The sequence below is a fragment of the Trichosurus vulpecula genome, chromosome 5, assembly GCF_011100635.1.
Source record: "Trichosurus vulpecula isolate mTriVul1 chromosome 5, mTriVul1.pri, whole genome shotgun sequence".
In the NCBI taxonomy this organism is placed as follows: domain Eukaryota; kingdom Metazoa; phylum Chordata; class Mammalia; order Diprotodontia; family Phalangeridae; genus Trichosurus; species Trichosurus vulpecula.
Genome location: NC_050577.1, coordinates 176,155,417 through 176,168,511, shown reverse-complemented (window position 1 = coordinate 176,168,511; position 13,095 = coordinate 176,155,417). Strand labels below are relative to the sequence as shown.

The 13,095-nt window shown below is 40.0% G+C and overlaps 1 protein-coding gene across 1 annotated transcript in view; it reads right to left on the bottom strand.

The window, feature by feature from the left end:
* The window catches only part of PRKCQ (protein kinase C theta), a 217,549-nt gene that overhangs the window by 86,616 nt on the left and 117,838 nt on the right, over window positions 1-13,095 (bottom strand). Inside the window, exon 12 of the mRNA XM_036762109.1 lies at window positions 8,621-8,794. Within this exon, the coding sequence (XP_036618004.1) occupies window positions 8,621-8,794 (174 nt within the window). The remainder of the gene's footprint in view (window positions 1-8,620; window positions 8,795-13,095) is intronic.

Genomic DNA, 13,095 nt, shown 5'->3' with positions numbered 1-13,095 from the left:
TCAGTAGGACTGGAACGTAGGTCTTCCTGACTGCAAGACAGGTTTCCTTTATCCACACTATGCCACTCACACACACATATTCACACAAGACCTCTGAACAATACTGGGTGTGTGACCCTGGACAAGTCATAACCTTTCAAGGTCCTAATGGTCCCTCAAAGACTGTGTAGAGAAAACATTGGTAGCAGAAACTCCTCATTGGGAACTCCTTACACAAATGAAATCACAGACGTGCTAAATATTATGTACGTGACTGGGCCTTTGGTTTCACCTTTCTGGGAGCTCAAGTGAAGAACTGCCTTTTATCAATGAAGGACAGTACTTTCTCTACACATACAGATGAGAATACTCAGTCCTGGCAGACTAACAGACCGGCCTAAGGTCACACCAATAGTAAGCAGAAAAATCCAAGAAATGAACTTCAGTTCTTATTCTCAATTCATTGTTAATTCTCCTACACCAGATTGCCCTTTATTTATCACCAAGCCAGGAGCATTGCTTTTGAAGACTTAGTGTTTTGATGGTAGAGGTGGTGGTGGGGGGAGGGAAGTTGTCTGGGGCACCAAGAGGTTAAATGACTTGTTAGGGTCACGTATCCAGTATGTATTAGAAACTGAATTTGGACCCAGGTCTTCTTCACTTGGAGACCAGCTATCTACCAACTATACCATGCTTCCTCCCATGCTCTCCCTTCCCAAAAACATGTGTGTGTGAATATACATATCTATATATTTAATTGGGGGATATTTATTAGTGATTTAAAAATATACTTGTACTAGCACAATGGAAAAAGGATATGTAATGACAAAGATTTTGACATAGGTATTCTAACATGCAAAGCCAAGATGATAATACAGGAACTGGAAAAATCATCTTTATCTTTTTTCAAACAACAGATGTACGCTAATCTCAGTAATTTGCTTGACCAGATCCTTTTAATTATATTGCTATTGTTGTAAAACAAATTGGCCCAAATCCACATCATCATGGGGTGCATTCCCCCGCCTCTACCATCAAAGCACTGAGTCTTCAAAAGCTTGGTGACAAGTGAGGGCAATCTGGTGTAGCAGAACTAACAATGAATTGAGAAGAAGAACTGAAGTTCATTTCCTGGATTTTTTTTACTTACTACTGGAGTGACCTTAGGCCGGTCTGTTAGCCTCTGTGGGACTCAGTATTCTTATCTGTAAAATTAGGCAGTCATTAGGAGTCATGATGATTGCACAACTCTGGCACTTATTAGTCATATAATTTTGGACAAGTTACTTTCCTGGATCTCAGTTTCCTTATTTGTTAAAATTAGGTATCAGGATTAGATGTTTCCTAAGGTCCCTTCTAACTCCAATTCTTATTTTTTAATGACTTAAAAAGGTAGGATGTCTGACTTTTTAGAACTTGAGTTTCAAACCTATTGATTCAAATTCTAGAAAGCTCAATGATAGATGAGGACTATTAATTTTAATTAGTGTATCAAGATCAAATTACGTCCCAAGAAAGCCTTTGTTGATAACTTTATGGTATAAGCATCTAAGATGGGATTCTTAGGCTCAGCTGCTTTTCATTAATCATATATAATGATTATAATTGTAATTAATTTATTAATTCATTATAGAATTATTTAAGTCATATTCAATTCATCAAACATATATTAGGCTACTATTATGTACAACACATCCTTTCCACTTTCTTCCTTGGCTCCTGGAGGAGACATTGGCATGGTTTTTGCTTCCTATCGTCACCTGGACCCTCCCTCTGCTACCATCACATGAAACCTTTCCTCCTTTGAATTTTATTCCATCTAGATATACACAATCCTCCCCTTCCCCTTTTTTTCTTCTCTTTCTTTTGGAAATGACATCTTCAACCTCGCTGCTCAACTGAAACTTTTCTCTCCAAAGTTACCAAATAATCTCTTTAATTGTCAGATCTGATGGTCTTTTCTCAGTACTCATCCTTATTGACCTATCTGCTGCGTGTGTCACTGTTGGGCACTCTCTCCTGGACGCTAGGTCCTCTCCACGTTTTCATGCCATTTCTTTCTTGGTTTTTCTTCCTTGTTTGACTGTTCTTCAGCCTCTTTGGCTGCATTATCTTATCCATTTCCATTCTTTCACCCAAATATAAGTGTTCTGTGGGCCCTATCTTCTTCTGTCCTTTCACTTGATGACTCCATTAGATCATCTAAGGTTTAAGAGTGATCATTATTCAAAGGATTCACAAATCCACAGATTTATCCCTAATTTCTCTCCTAAATTCCACTTCCACACCACCAACTACCTATTGGGCATTTTGAACTAGATGGCAAGTAGGTATCTCAAACTCAATAAGTCTAAAGTTCAATTTACTGTCTTTTGTCTACCCCACACCATCATCTTCCTAACTTTCTTTTCTTTGTTGAGGATACCACCATCCTTCCAGTCATCTAGGTTCAAAACCTAGGGGTCATTCTTGACACGGCCCTCTCCTTTACCTCTAAAGAGCTGCTAGTGCCACCAATTTTGCCTCTACAAAATCTCCTTTCTTCCTAGGCTCACAACCTGGTTCTTGCCCTCATCACTTCTTTGATGGATCATTATAATAGTTTCCTAACTGTTCTTCTTGCCTTCAGTCCTTTTCCTCTTTTCACCTTCCAATGAGTTGAAAAATTGATATTTCTAAAACTCAAGTCTGATCATAGCACTTCCTGACTCCACAACATCAACACACCTCACCTTTTTGGGGGCATTTAAAACCCTTCCCAATCTGGCTATAAACTATCTTTCCAGGCTTTTTCAGTATAATTCCTCTTTATGCACACTCCAGCCCTATCAAACTGTCCTCCTTGCTGCTTCTCACATTTGACTTTTCATTTCTCATCTCTCTTTCTTTGATCATACTGACCCCATGCACGGAAGGCACATTATCTTCACCTTTGTCTCTTAGAATCCCTATATTTCTTCAAAACACAGTTCAAGAGCCACTTCCTACATGAGACTTTTCTGAGGGCAACTGAATATACTTACATAGGAACATTATATCTAATAGTAGAAATGTCCACACAAAATAGACAGAAATATCATTTACAGAAGAGAAATGCCTAGAAATGGTCAAAATCCTTGAAGTATTTTTCACTTCTCTAAAACTCATAAAACTAATTATTTAAAAGGAGGATACAGAATTTTACAGACATACTTGGGGGTGGATATGGGAAGTAACTCTAAAAAAAATAAGGTACTAGATGGACTCAGAAAAGTATATACATGTTTAGTATTTAAATTAAATATATATTATTTATATATGCAATTAATATTTTATGATAATACCTAAACAGTAAATATGTATACATACATACATACGTGTATATACCCATATAGAAATGTTAGTTATTGTTATTATGAGAGGAGAGGGGGCTGGAGGAGAGAAGAGAAAGGGAATAAATCATTTTCATTAAAGGTCTTATTCTGATGCCTCCTGGGAACATGGAGATCTCCCTGAATTCCTGAAAACTGTCTAATAAAAGGGTAGAAGAATTACCAGATTGCTGTAGGACAGGGACAAAATCACAGATTTATAAAGTATTGAAGTAGAAACATACCTAAGGGAAATGAACAAAGATAGATGAGAGAGAAGAGATAATAGGACAACTGTTATTTTTTGTTTTGAATTTCATTTCACATCGATTTGTTATTAGGTTAAAAATAAAATAAAATTGAATAAAATGTAGTCTCAGAATTTATGTGTGGATATATGCTCCAGCTGTTCGGAAATAGAAAGCTTGATAGAAAGTCCAATTTTCTCATGAGAATAAGTAAATGTCTTTTTAATGGGAAGGTGGAAAAAGAGAACATGGAAAATTAGAAAGTAATGAGAACCACGTCAACATAACTAGCCAAATATTAAGCAAATGGGGTAAAACTACTGGGGGCATAGCAGTTACAAGGCTTGAATGAATGACTGCTTTCCATTATTAGGGAAATTAGCTAATGATTTTATGGAATTGATTATAACTATGAGCAAAATTTCCAAGTTCATTCAACCCAGAAAATAAAATTTCACTCTGCTTCTAAGGAAAAATTCCTGACAGAAAGCGAAAAAGAAGTTGATAATTATTGTCTTGATGATTTTACTTCTAGTAGTTAAAATAGTAATAGAATAACTGAAGAAAATATATTTTCTGGGCATTGACATAAATAAAGAAGAGCCTCAATGCTAGAAAACAAGATGTCATGGAATTAAAAACTGGAGTCAAAAATGTTTTAGGATTTACTGATTCTGATCCTGCTAATACAAGAAGAGCAGATAGGAGCTGGCCTTTGAAAGCAGTTGCTTTGTATATTATCACTCGTGCGGCTAGGTGACACAGTGGATAGAGCGCTGGGCCTGGAGTCGGCAGGACCCGAGTTCAAATTTGGCCTCAGGTTATTTACAGTGACCCTGGGCAAGTCACTTAACTCATTTTCCTCATCTATAAAATGGAAAAGGAAATGGCAAGCCACTATAGTATCTCTGCCAAGCAAACCCCCAAATGGGGTCATGGAGAGTGAAGAAAAACATTATGACTTATGTGGAAAGAACACTTCTAATTGTGCGGAATGTGGCTAGAGGGCCCACTGTCAGATGGCATAGTTTTATGAATGATTTTACAGCGGAAAATTTCACCATGGAAATCAGCAGTAGGGTGAGTTGACTTTGGTTGAATGTCTAGATCTGGAATCCCAACTTTCCCAATGCTCTAGGATTGTAAAATAGTGCCTGACAAGGGCAAAGTTCGAAGAAGAAGTATTAAAACATTAAAATTAAGTCAGTTTTGGACCGATGAAGAAAACACAACTAAGGAAAAATTACTTAAGATTCTCCCTGATACGGAGCTCATAAGGCACCAATAAAAGTAATAGCAAAGGCAGAGAAGAAGGCCCTTATCACCTAGTGACTAGTGTAGTTGACTCCTACCTGGTCTCCTTGTCACTTCAGTCCAGCTGCCAGGGTAATATTCTCTTTCCTTTCTTCTCCCCTTCCCTTGTTACATGTAAAATTACATGTAAAAATAATTACATGTAAAAACAAATTTTAACATTTGTTTTTAAAAATTTTAAATTCTAATTCTAACCCTCCTTCCCTCCCTCCCTCCCTTCCCTGCCTTGAGAAGGCAAGCAATTTCATATTGCTGTCGTGCCAAACATTTCCATATTAGTCACATCGTGAAAGAAAACAGATGTAAAAGCAATTTTTACCATTTGTTTCTAAAAATTTGCAGGGTTGTTTTCTAAAATGTTGATCTGATCACGTCAACGCCTCCACCTCCTTGCTCAACCTCAGTGAGCTCTATCACCTCCTAGGTCAAACAAAAACTCCTCTGGCACTTAAAGCTTTCCATAAGCTGGCCCCTTCCCTATCTTTCTATTTTTCTTATATTTTACTCCTCTCCTCACACTATAATCCAGCCACACTGGCCTACTTGCCATTTAAATGGCTTTGTTTACTCTAGGGGTGAGGAACCTGTGGCCTTGAGGCTACATGTGGCCCTCTAGGTCCTCAGGTGTGGCCCTTTGACTAAATGGATTCAAAGGCCACACTAGAAAACCTAGAGGGCCACAAGTGGCCTCAAGGCCACAGGTTCCCCACCCCTGGTTTACTCTCTGTGCCTTGCTGCCTGGAATGCTCTTCTTCTTCTCCTTTGCCTCTTAGCAACCCTGGATTTCTTCAAGTTGTTTTCAGTCATGTCTGACTCTTCCTGACTCCATTTGGGGTTTTCTTGTCAAAGATACTGGAGTGGTTTGCCATTTCCTTCTCCATCTTCTGCAAGAGGTCTTTGATGGTCTCCCCAGGAAAGTGCCTTCCATTTACTCTGTATGTATCTTATATGTACCTGGTTTTTTACATCTTGTCTCTCTTGTCCGAATGTGAGCTCCCTGAGGCCAGAGACTGATTTTGCCTTTCTACCCTCAACACTTAGCTCAGTCCCTGGCAAATGATGGTCCAGGACAGGACTTTGGGAAGCACAACATTGAAGAGAATGAAGTCAACGAAGAGGATAAAGAAGAAGTGAGAGAACCAGAGAAATGCGCTTTCTTTGAATGAGAGGAAAATATATCCAATAATGTTGATCATCCTCTCACAGCAGAGGTCAGGGCCAATAAAACATAACAGAAAAACCCTTTCACTATCTCTAAGGAAGAACAAGTAAACTTCAAAAAAAAGTAAATTGAAACCTATGGATAAGAAGTAGAAATACCCTGCATTTGGGGTCAAAGTAAGTGAGTTAGAATCTGGCTCTGCCCACCCTGCGTGACCCTCAGCCAACTCATTTGATGTCTTACACCAGTTTCCTCCTCAATGAAATTAGGGGATGGACCAGGGTCTCTTCCAGCACTAAATTATGTTCTTATGAAATAGCCTCCAGCACTTCATCAAACAACATTGATTTAGAACTGCAAGGGTCCTTACAAGTCATTGAGTCCAAACCTCTTACTTTGTAGGAGAGTAAAATAAGGTTTAGAGGGGTTTAAGTGAATTGCAAGTGTTTACACAGCTTTATTGTTCAGTTGTTTTCAGTCTTGTCTGACTCTTCCTGACCCCATTTGGGATTTTCTTGGCAAAGATACCGGAGTGGTTTGCCATTTCCTTCTCCAGCTCATTTTACAGATGAGTAAACTGAGGCAAACAAGGGTTAAGTGACTTGCCCAGGGTCACATGGCTAGTAAGTGTCTGAGGTCAGGTTTGAACTCAGGAAGACATGTCTTCCTGACTCCAGACCATAATAACAGCAAAAATAACAGCTGTAGTTTATGTAGCACTTTCAGATTTGTAATTATTTCATTCTCACAATAACCCTGTGAGGTAGGTAGTATTTGCATCTACATTTTACAGGTGAGGAAATGGAGGCTTAGAGAGGTTAAATGACTTGCCTAGGGTCATACAGCAAGTAAGTGTCTGAGGCTGGATTTGAACTCAGGTCTTGATGACTCTGGCTTCAGCACTGTCTCTACCATACTAACTAGCCACTAGCAAGTGTGTGAAGCAGGATTGAAAGCCCATGTCTTCCTGATTCTACAGCCGGCGCTCCATTCATTATACTATTCTGCTCTCAGGTCTATGATCACAAGTCAGAAGACCTGGGTATTCAACCTAGCTCGGTCATAACATAGTTGTGTGGCTTTGTTGAGTCATTTAGCCTCTTTGTAAAATGAGGAGGTTAATGAGCTGAATTCTGAGTCCCTTCCAATTTTAAAATTCTAAGTCAACTTAACTTGGGGTCCGGAGACCACCACCGCTATCCCCTGCCACCCAGGAATCTGTGGACTTGGATGGGGAAAATATGCACTTTTATTTTAATATAGTTTTCTTTCAATCCTACATACTTTATTGTATATGTTTAGGAATAAGGTTATCCTTGTCCACATTGTGGGGTTTAGGGGTGCGGTGCCGCCGTGATCTGGAAAATTAGCATAAAATTTTTTGGCCCTCCCTTTGTACCAGAGAAGTCTGATTTTTTCTTTTTCTTTTATGAGGCATTTACAGTATGCCCTATTGTAAAATTTCCGTAAAGCATTTGTTCATTCACAGGCAGCTTTTCAACCCCCCCTCCCCCAAATTTCCCATTTAATTTCTTATGCCAACCTGCAATAGGGAAAGTCAGGATGTGGAAGGGGCACAACCTGCGGCTCCCAGAGGATTTCCTCTATATACAAAGGATATTTTTCTTTACATTTTTCACAGGCTACCCGAAATCCTTTGGCGTGACGCAAGCGGCCTGCAGTAAGCAGCCTGCAGGCCACAGGTTGTGCAGGCCTATCCTAAGGAGTACATTGGCTTCACCCAAATGCCAAAAAGGGTTATGATACAAAAGGGTTAAGAACTCCTAGTTACAGGAATTTTTTTGGTGGGGGGGGTGAAGTTAGATCTATTCATGCTCTTTGGGCAAATATAACCCTTTCAAATGTTTTTATCTTCATCCTCTAAAAGAGTTTGAATCTTCATGCAGGCTTGTTTTTTCAACTTTGACCCAGCTTAACCAAATGCTTTAGGAGAGGAAATTTTTTCTGACAGTAAACATCTTAGAACCCACATGGTGAAAGAGGAATGGAAATGCAGGTGTTTCTACTTTCTAGTACCCTTAACTCATCATTAAATATTTACTAAGCCCTCACAAGGTGCCTGACATTCAGGATTGTCCTGTTGGAGTCATGTGACTGCACAAGTGTTTTGACCTAAGTGGTACCAGGAAGGCCTTCTCCAGTTGCCCTCCCCCTCCCAAATACATCCTTTGACTACTTGTCACAGGGCATGAAATTCCACTAATGGTATACCTTGCATAAATGCCATTAATTGATTTCATAAGGAAGGAAAGAAGAGTTTATGAAGTGCCTTCTACATGCCAGACACTGAGCCAAGGACTTTACAAATATTATCTTATTTGACTCATCATCTCAGTAACCCTGGGAGGTAGATGTTACCACTATCCTCAGTTTACAGTTGAAGAAATGGAGGCATTCATTTAACCTCTGGACCAATATTTGAAGTCAATGGAGCTAGAGATGAGGGACTCACCACATGGCTGAATTTGGTGTCCCAGTTCTGGACAGGTAATAACTACTATTCTCTTTTAGAGACAAGTGATTTAAATATACATATCAGTCTGTACCTCAGTCTGGAATGTGCAGTACACGTGAGTTAGAAACGGATGTTCCCAGGCCAGTGAAAGAACTCGCTTTTCCACCATCGTACACTCAACATCATCGTCCATCAAAACAACATCTTTCTTCAAGGCTTTTACTGCAAAGAATTGGTTCGTTTTCTTGAATTCTGCCAGGAATACCTTGGAGAGAAATAAGAGATTGGTTTAGACTTGTCATTAAGAAAAAGAAAACACGGTCCACAAAACTCTATAAGAACTAAGGGGTTAAGACTTTTGAGCCAGAGTAGAAGTCTATTTTCACTGGCCTAGGGCATTATTTAACATTTTAATGCTATAAAGTTTTGTTGAAGTTTCTTTTACTAATAAATGCTCTAAAATTTAACTTTTGGTTCTCATTTCAGGATTTATCACAGTATTAAAAATGCTGTGAAATGGGATATTATTCTCTGGGCCTAAAAAATGCAGCAACCACTAGTTATTCCGGTTCCACTGGACTAAAGGACGAAGGGTAGGTAAGAATAAACATAGCATACACTGTTTGGAAGGTCCCCAATTTCTAACCTCAGTACATATTCACATATACACACTTTCTTTCCGAGGTGGTGAACGCAGACAGTTACATCCCAACTGAGTGCGAATAAAGAATTTCCTGAAGTGGTCACATGTGTTCACATCTGCACTATTTGAAGTACAATTATGTAAAACATCGTAATGATTCCAGTCCAATGGAAACATGCAGTGCAAATTGGAATAATGGGGCTACTTCAGGAGATGAATCATTCTCACTAATTAGGACCTAGCTGTATTTCAGTTCCTCCATCATCCTTTACCCCCCCCCCCCCCCATACCAATTAGTGTCAATTTAGGTAGGGAGGAAATTGTTTCTTGGGTAAATGGGGTGATGGAGTGGTTTGGGGAAAATATTGACATTGGTGGCTAACTTTTATTTCTAGTTTCAGGCCATTGGCTATTCCTGTATAACAGAAGAAGGATCAAGGGTGTTGAGAAGTTGGATGGCCATTGATATGGCAAATATACCATATATAGGTTGCTCATTCATAAACTCCTGTCTCCCTGCTGAATTTTGTGATAAAGTATGGAGGTTATGCATTTTGGAATTAGGAAAATGCCTAACCCCAGGGGTCCTGGGAATAATCAAGGAGGGTCACAGCTAGGTTCTGATTAGTTGAAACAAAGGATCCTGTGAAACAGTCATTTTATTAGAATTCATACTTCATATTTCCATTGGGCTGGAACCAGTTACCATATTTATATAATTATATCTTCAAATAGTGTGAATTCAAATATCTGTGACTGATTCAGGGGATTCATTGTTCACACTAATTGGGACCTTAAGGTCATTCTGGGTCCACTGAACAAAGAAGCCCTGATGATCACAATCTGTTTCCAACTACTTCCCCCTCGACATCCCCCCCCCATTATTTTGAGCCTACTAGAATTACATGAGAATATGAGAAAAGGGTAGAGATTTCTTTGGGGAATCATAAATCACATGAAGGTAGGCACCTCAGCAAAAAGGAGAAATCATAAAATCTCAGTTGGAATAGAACTTAAAGGCCATCTAATCCAACTTACATGGATAGGAATTACCTCTACAACTTAACCAATAGATGCTCATCTATCCCTTTTGTTTTAAGACTTCTAATGATGGGGAAATCCAGGATTTCTCCCAAACTAGACTATTCTACCACTCTAATTGTTAGGAAGTTTTTCCACACACCCAGCCTAACTCCCCTCATTGTGATTTCTAACTATCGCTCCTACTCTTATCCTCTGGGACCAAGAAGAACAAATTTAATTTCTTTTCTATGTTATAGCATCACATATCTATAGACAGTTATCATGTATTCCCTAAGTGTTCTATTCTCTAGGCCAAACATCCCTGGCTCCTTCAACTGATGCTCACCATCCTGATTACTCTCCTCTTGACTAATCAATGTCCCTTCTTAAAATATGGCACCCAGAAGAGAGTACTATATGCCACATGTGGTCTGGAGCAGGGGCATCATTTGCTTCATTCTGGATACTAATCATCTTTTAATAAAGCTCAAGACTAGCACTCATATTTTTCCCCTCCCCTATTTATGTAGAAGGCAATATTATCCTCCCAGTCCCTCAGGCCTACAACAGAGGAGTCACCCTGGATCTCTCACACTGCCCTCCTCCACCGCTCACTGTGAAATCCTATCTGCTGCTAAGGCCTACTGATTTCACCTTCTCTAATATGCCTCTTTCTCTCCTCTGACACTGCCACTACTCTGGTGCTGGTCCTCATTACCTCACACCTTGATTATCGCAATAGCCTGCTGGTGGTGGTGCTGCTGCCTGTCTCAGGTCTCTTCCTCCTCTAATCCATTCTCCATTCAGCCACTGAAGTGAAGGCCCAATCACTTCAGCCCTTTCCCACCTACTCAAACTCCAGTGGCTCCCCACTGTCTGCAGGAACAAATACAAAATGCTCTGTTTGGCATTCAAAGCCCTTCATAACCTTGTCCCTTCCTACCTTCCCAGTCTTCTTACATCTTCCCAATATGTATTCTTCAATCCAGTGACAATGGCCTCCTGGCTGTCCTCTATCCCTGGAACAATTTCTCCCCTCAACTCTGACTACTGACCTCCCTGGCTTCCTTTAAGTGTCAACAAAAATCTCACCTTCTCTAGGAAGCCTCGCCTAACTCCTCTTCATTCCGGTGCCTTCCCTTTATTAATTATCTTCTATTTTCCTATGTATAGCCTTAAAGCCAATCAGTAAGTGAAAAGATCTTTCCCACCCATTGAACAGGCTTCGGGTGGGGACAACAAAGAGAGGTCTGATTAGAGAGAAGCCCACACCCTTTCACTATCTAGGTGTGAGGCCCCAGGCTGGTTAGCAAACTAGTTTGGAAGCCCTAGGCCCTAAGGGAGTTGCTAAGACCAGAGCCAGTGGTATGTGCCTGAGTGCTAGTCAATCAGATGATGGCTAAGCACTGTATAAAAAGAGAGAACAGAGCTTGGAAACGGCAGAATCTGCAGAAACAGAAGACAAACAGTGAGAAGCTGAAGAAACCGAGAAACAGAGCAGCAGGATTCAGGAGCTGAGGGCCAGCTTCCAGAGCATGCAGAGCTGAGAGTGATGAACACGAGAGGGAGTTTCAGAACTTGGAGTCAGTGAAGCCGCAGGAGAGAGTGCTGAGCAGGGCCTTAGGATTTGTGAGTGATCTTCTTATAGGAGGGTCCTTGCATTGAGGGGAAGCACAAATATGGTCTGGCTTGCTGCTGTAATATTTTTTATAAACTCCTTGTTACTGTAGTGAGGTGGGCTTATTGGTTTTGGAATGTTGTTGCCATGATATTGAATTGGGGGCATTGGTCCTTGAGTCTGATCCTTTGGAGTCTAAATAAATGTTATACTTCCTCTGCCTTCTACCTAGAGAATTCATTATACTCTGTGATTCCAAACCACTCAGTCATGCTCCTCTTCAAGGTCATGAATTTTGCCTTAATGATAATAATAGCTCACTTTATATATATTTGTCTGCATGCTGTCTCCCCATTAGACTATAAGCTCCTTGAGGTCAAGGACTGTCTTTTGCCTCTTTTTGTAACCTTAGAGCTTATCACAGTGCCTGGCACATAGTAGGTGCTTAATGAATGTTTAGGGCAGCTAGGTGGATAGAGTGCCAGACCTGAAGTCAGGAAGACTCATCTTCCTGAATTCAAATCTGTCCTTAGACACTTGCTGGCTGTGTGACCCTGGGCGAGTCACTTAACCCTGTTTCCCTGAGTTCCTAATCTGTAAAATGAGCTAGAGAAGGAAAGGGCAAACCACTCCAGTATCGTTGTGGAGAAAATCCCTAATGGAATCACAAAGAGTCAGACACAACTGAACAACAGTAAATGTTTGCTGATTGACTGAATCAGGGCTTTGTTTTGGTTGCCTTTCATTTATGTGCTCTTATCTTGTACTACACTGAAACACTCAGAACTCTTTTAGTTCTCCCCCAACCTATACTGAGCAATTGATTATTTAATTCCAACTATAAAACTTTACATTTGTTCCTATTCAATTTCATTTGATTTGATTAGTCCTCTGTTCTACATTGTATATATCTTTTAAAATTCTGACTTGGTCATCTCTTATATTACCTGTACCTCCTCATTTCACAATATTAGCAAATTTGATAAGCATGTTACCTATGTCTCCCTACAAGTACGAGGGTAGAGTACAACATGCCCCCTCATGGATAGAAACACTGAAAAGCCTACAGTTAAGGACAGATCCCTGGAGCACTCTACCAAACTCCTCCTTCCCAAGAAGACATTAAGTAATTAATAGCTGTTCTTTGGATCTGATCATTTATTTAGTCTGTTCTGAATTTACCTATTTCATTATCACCTCTGTCTATCTTGCCTGTAAGAGAGACTATTTTGCCTCCATGAGAGACCGTCAAAAGCACTGATGAAGCACAGGGAGCAGGTAG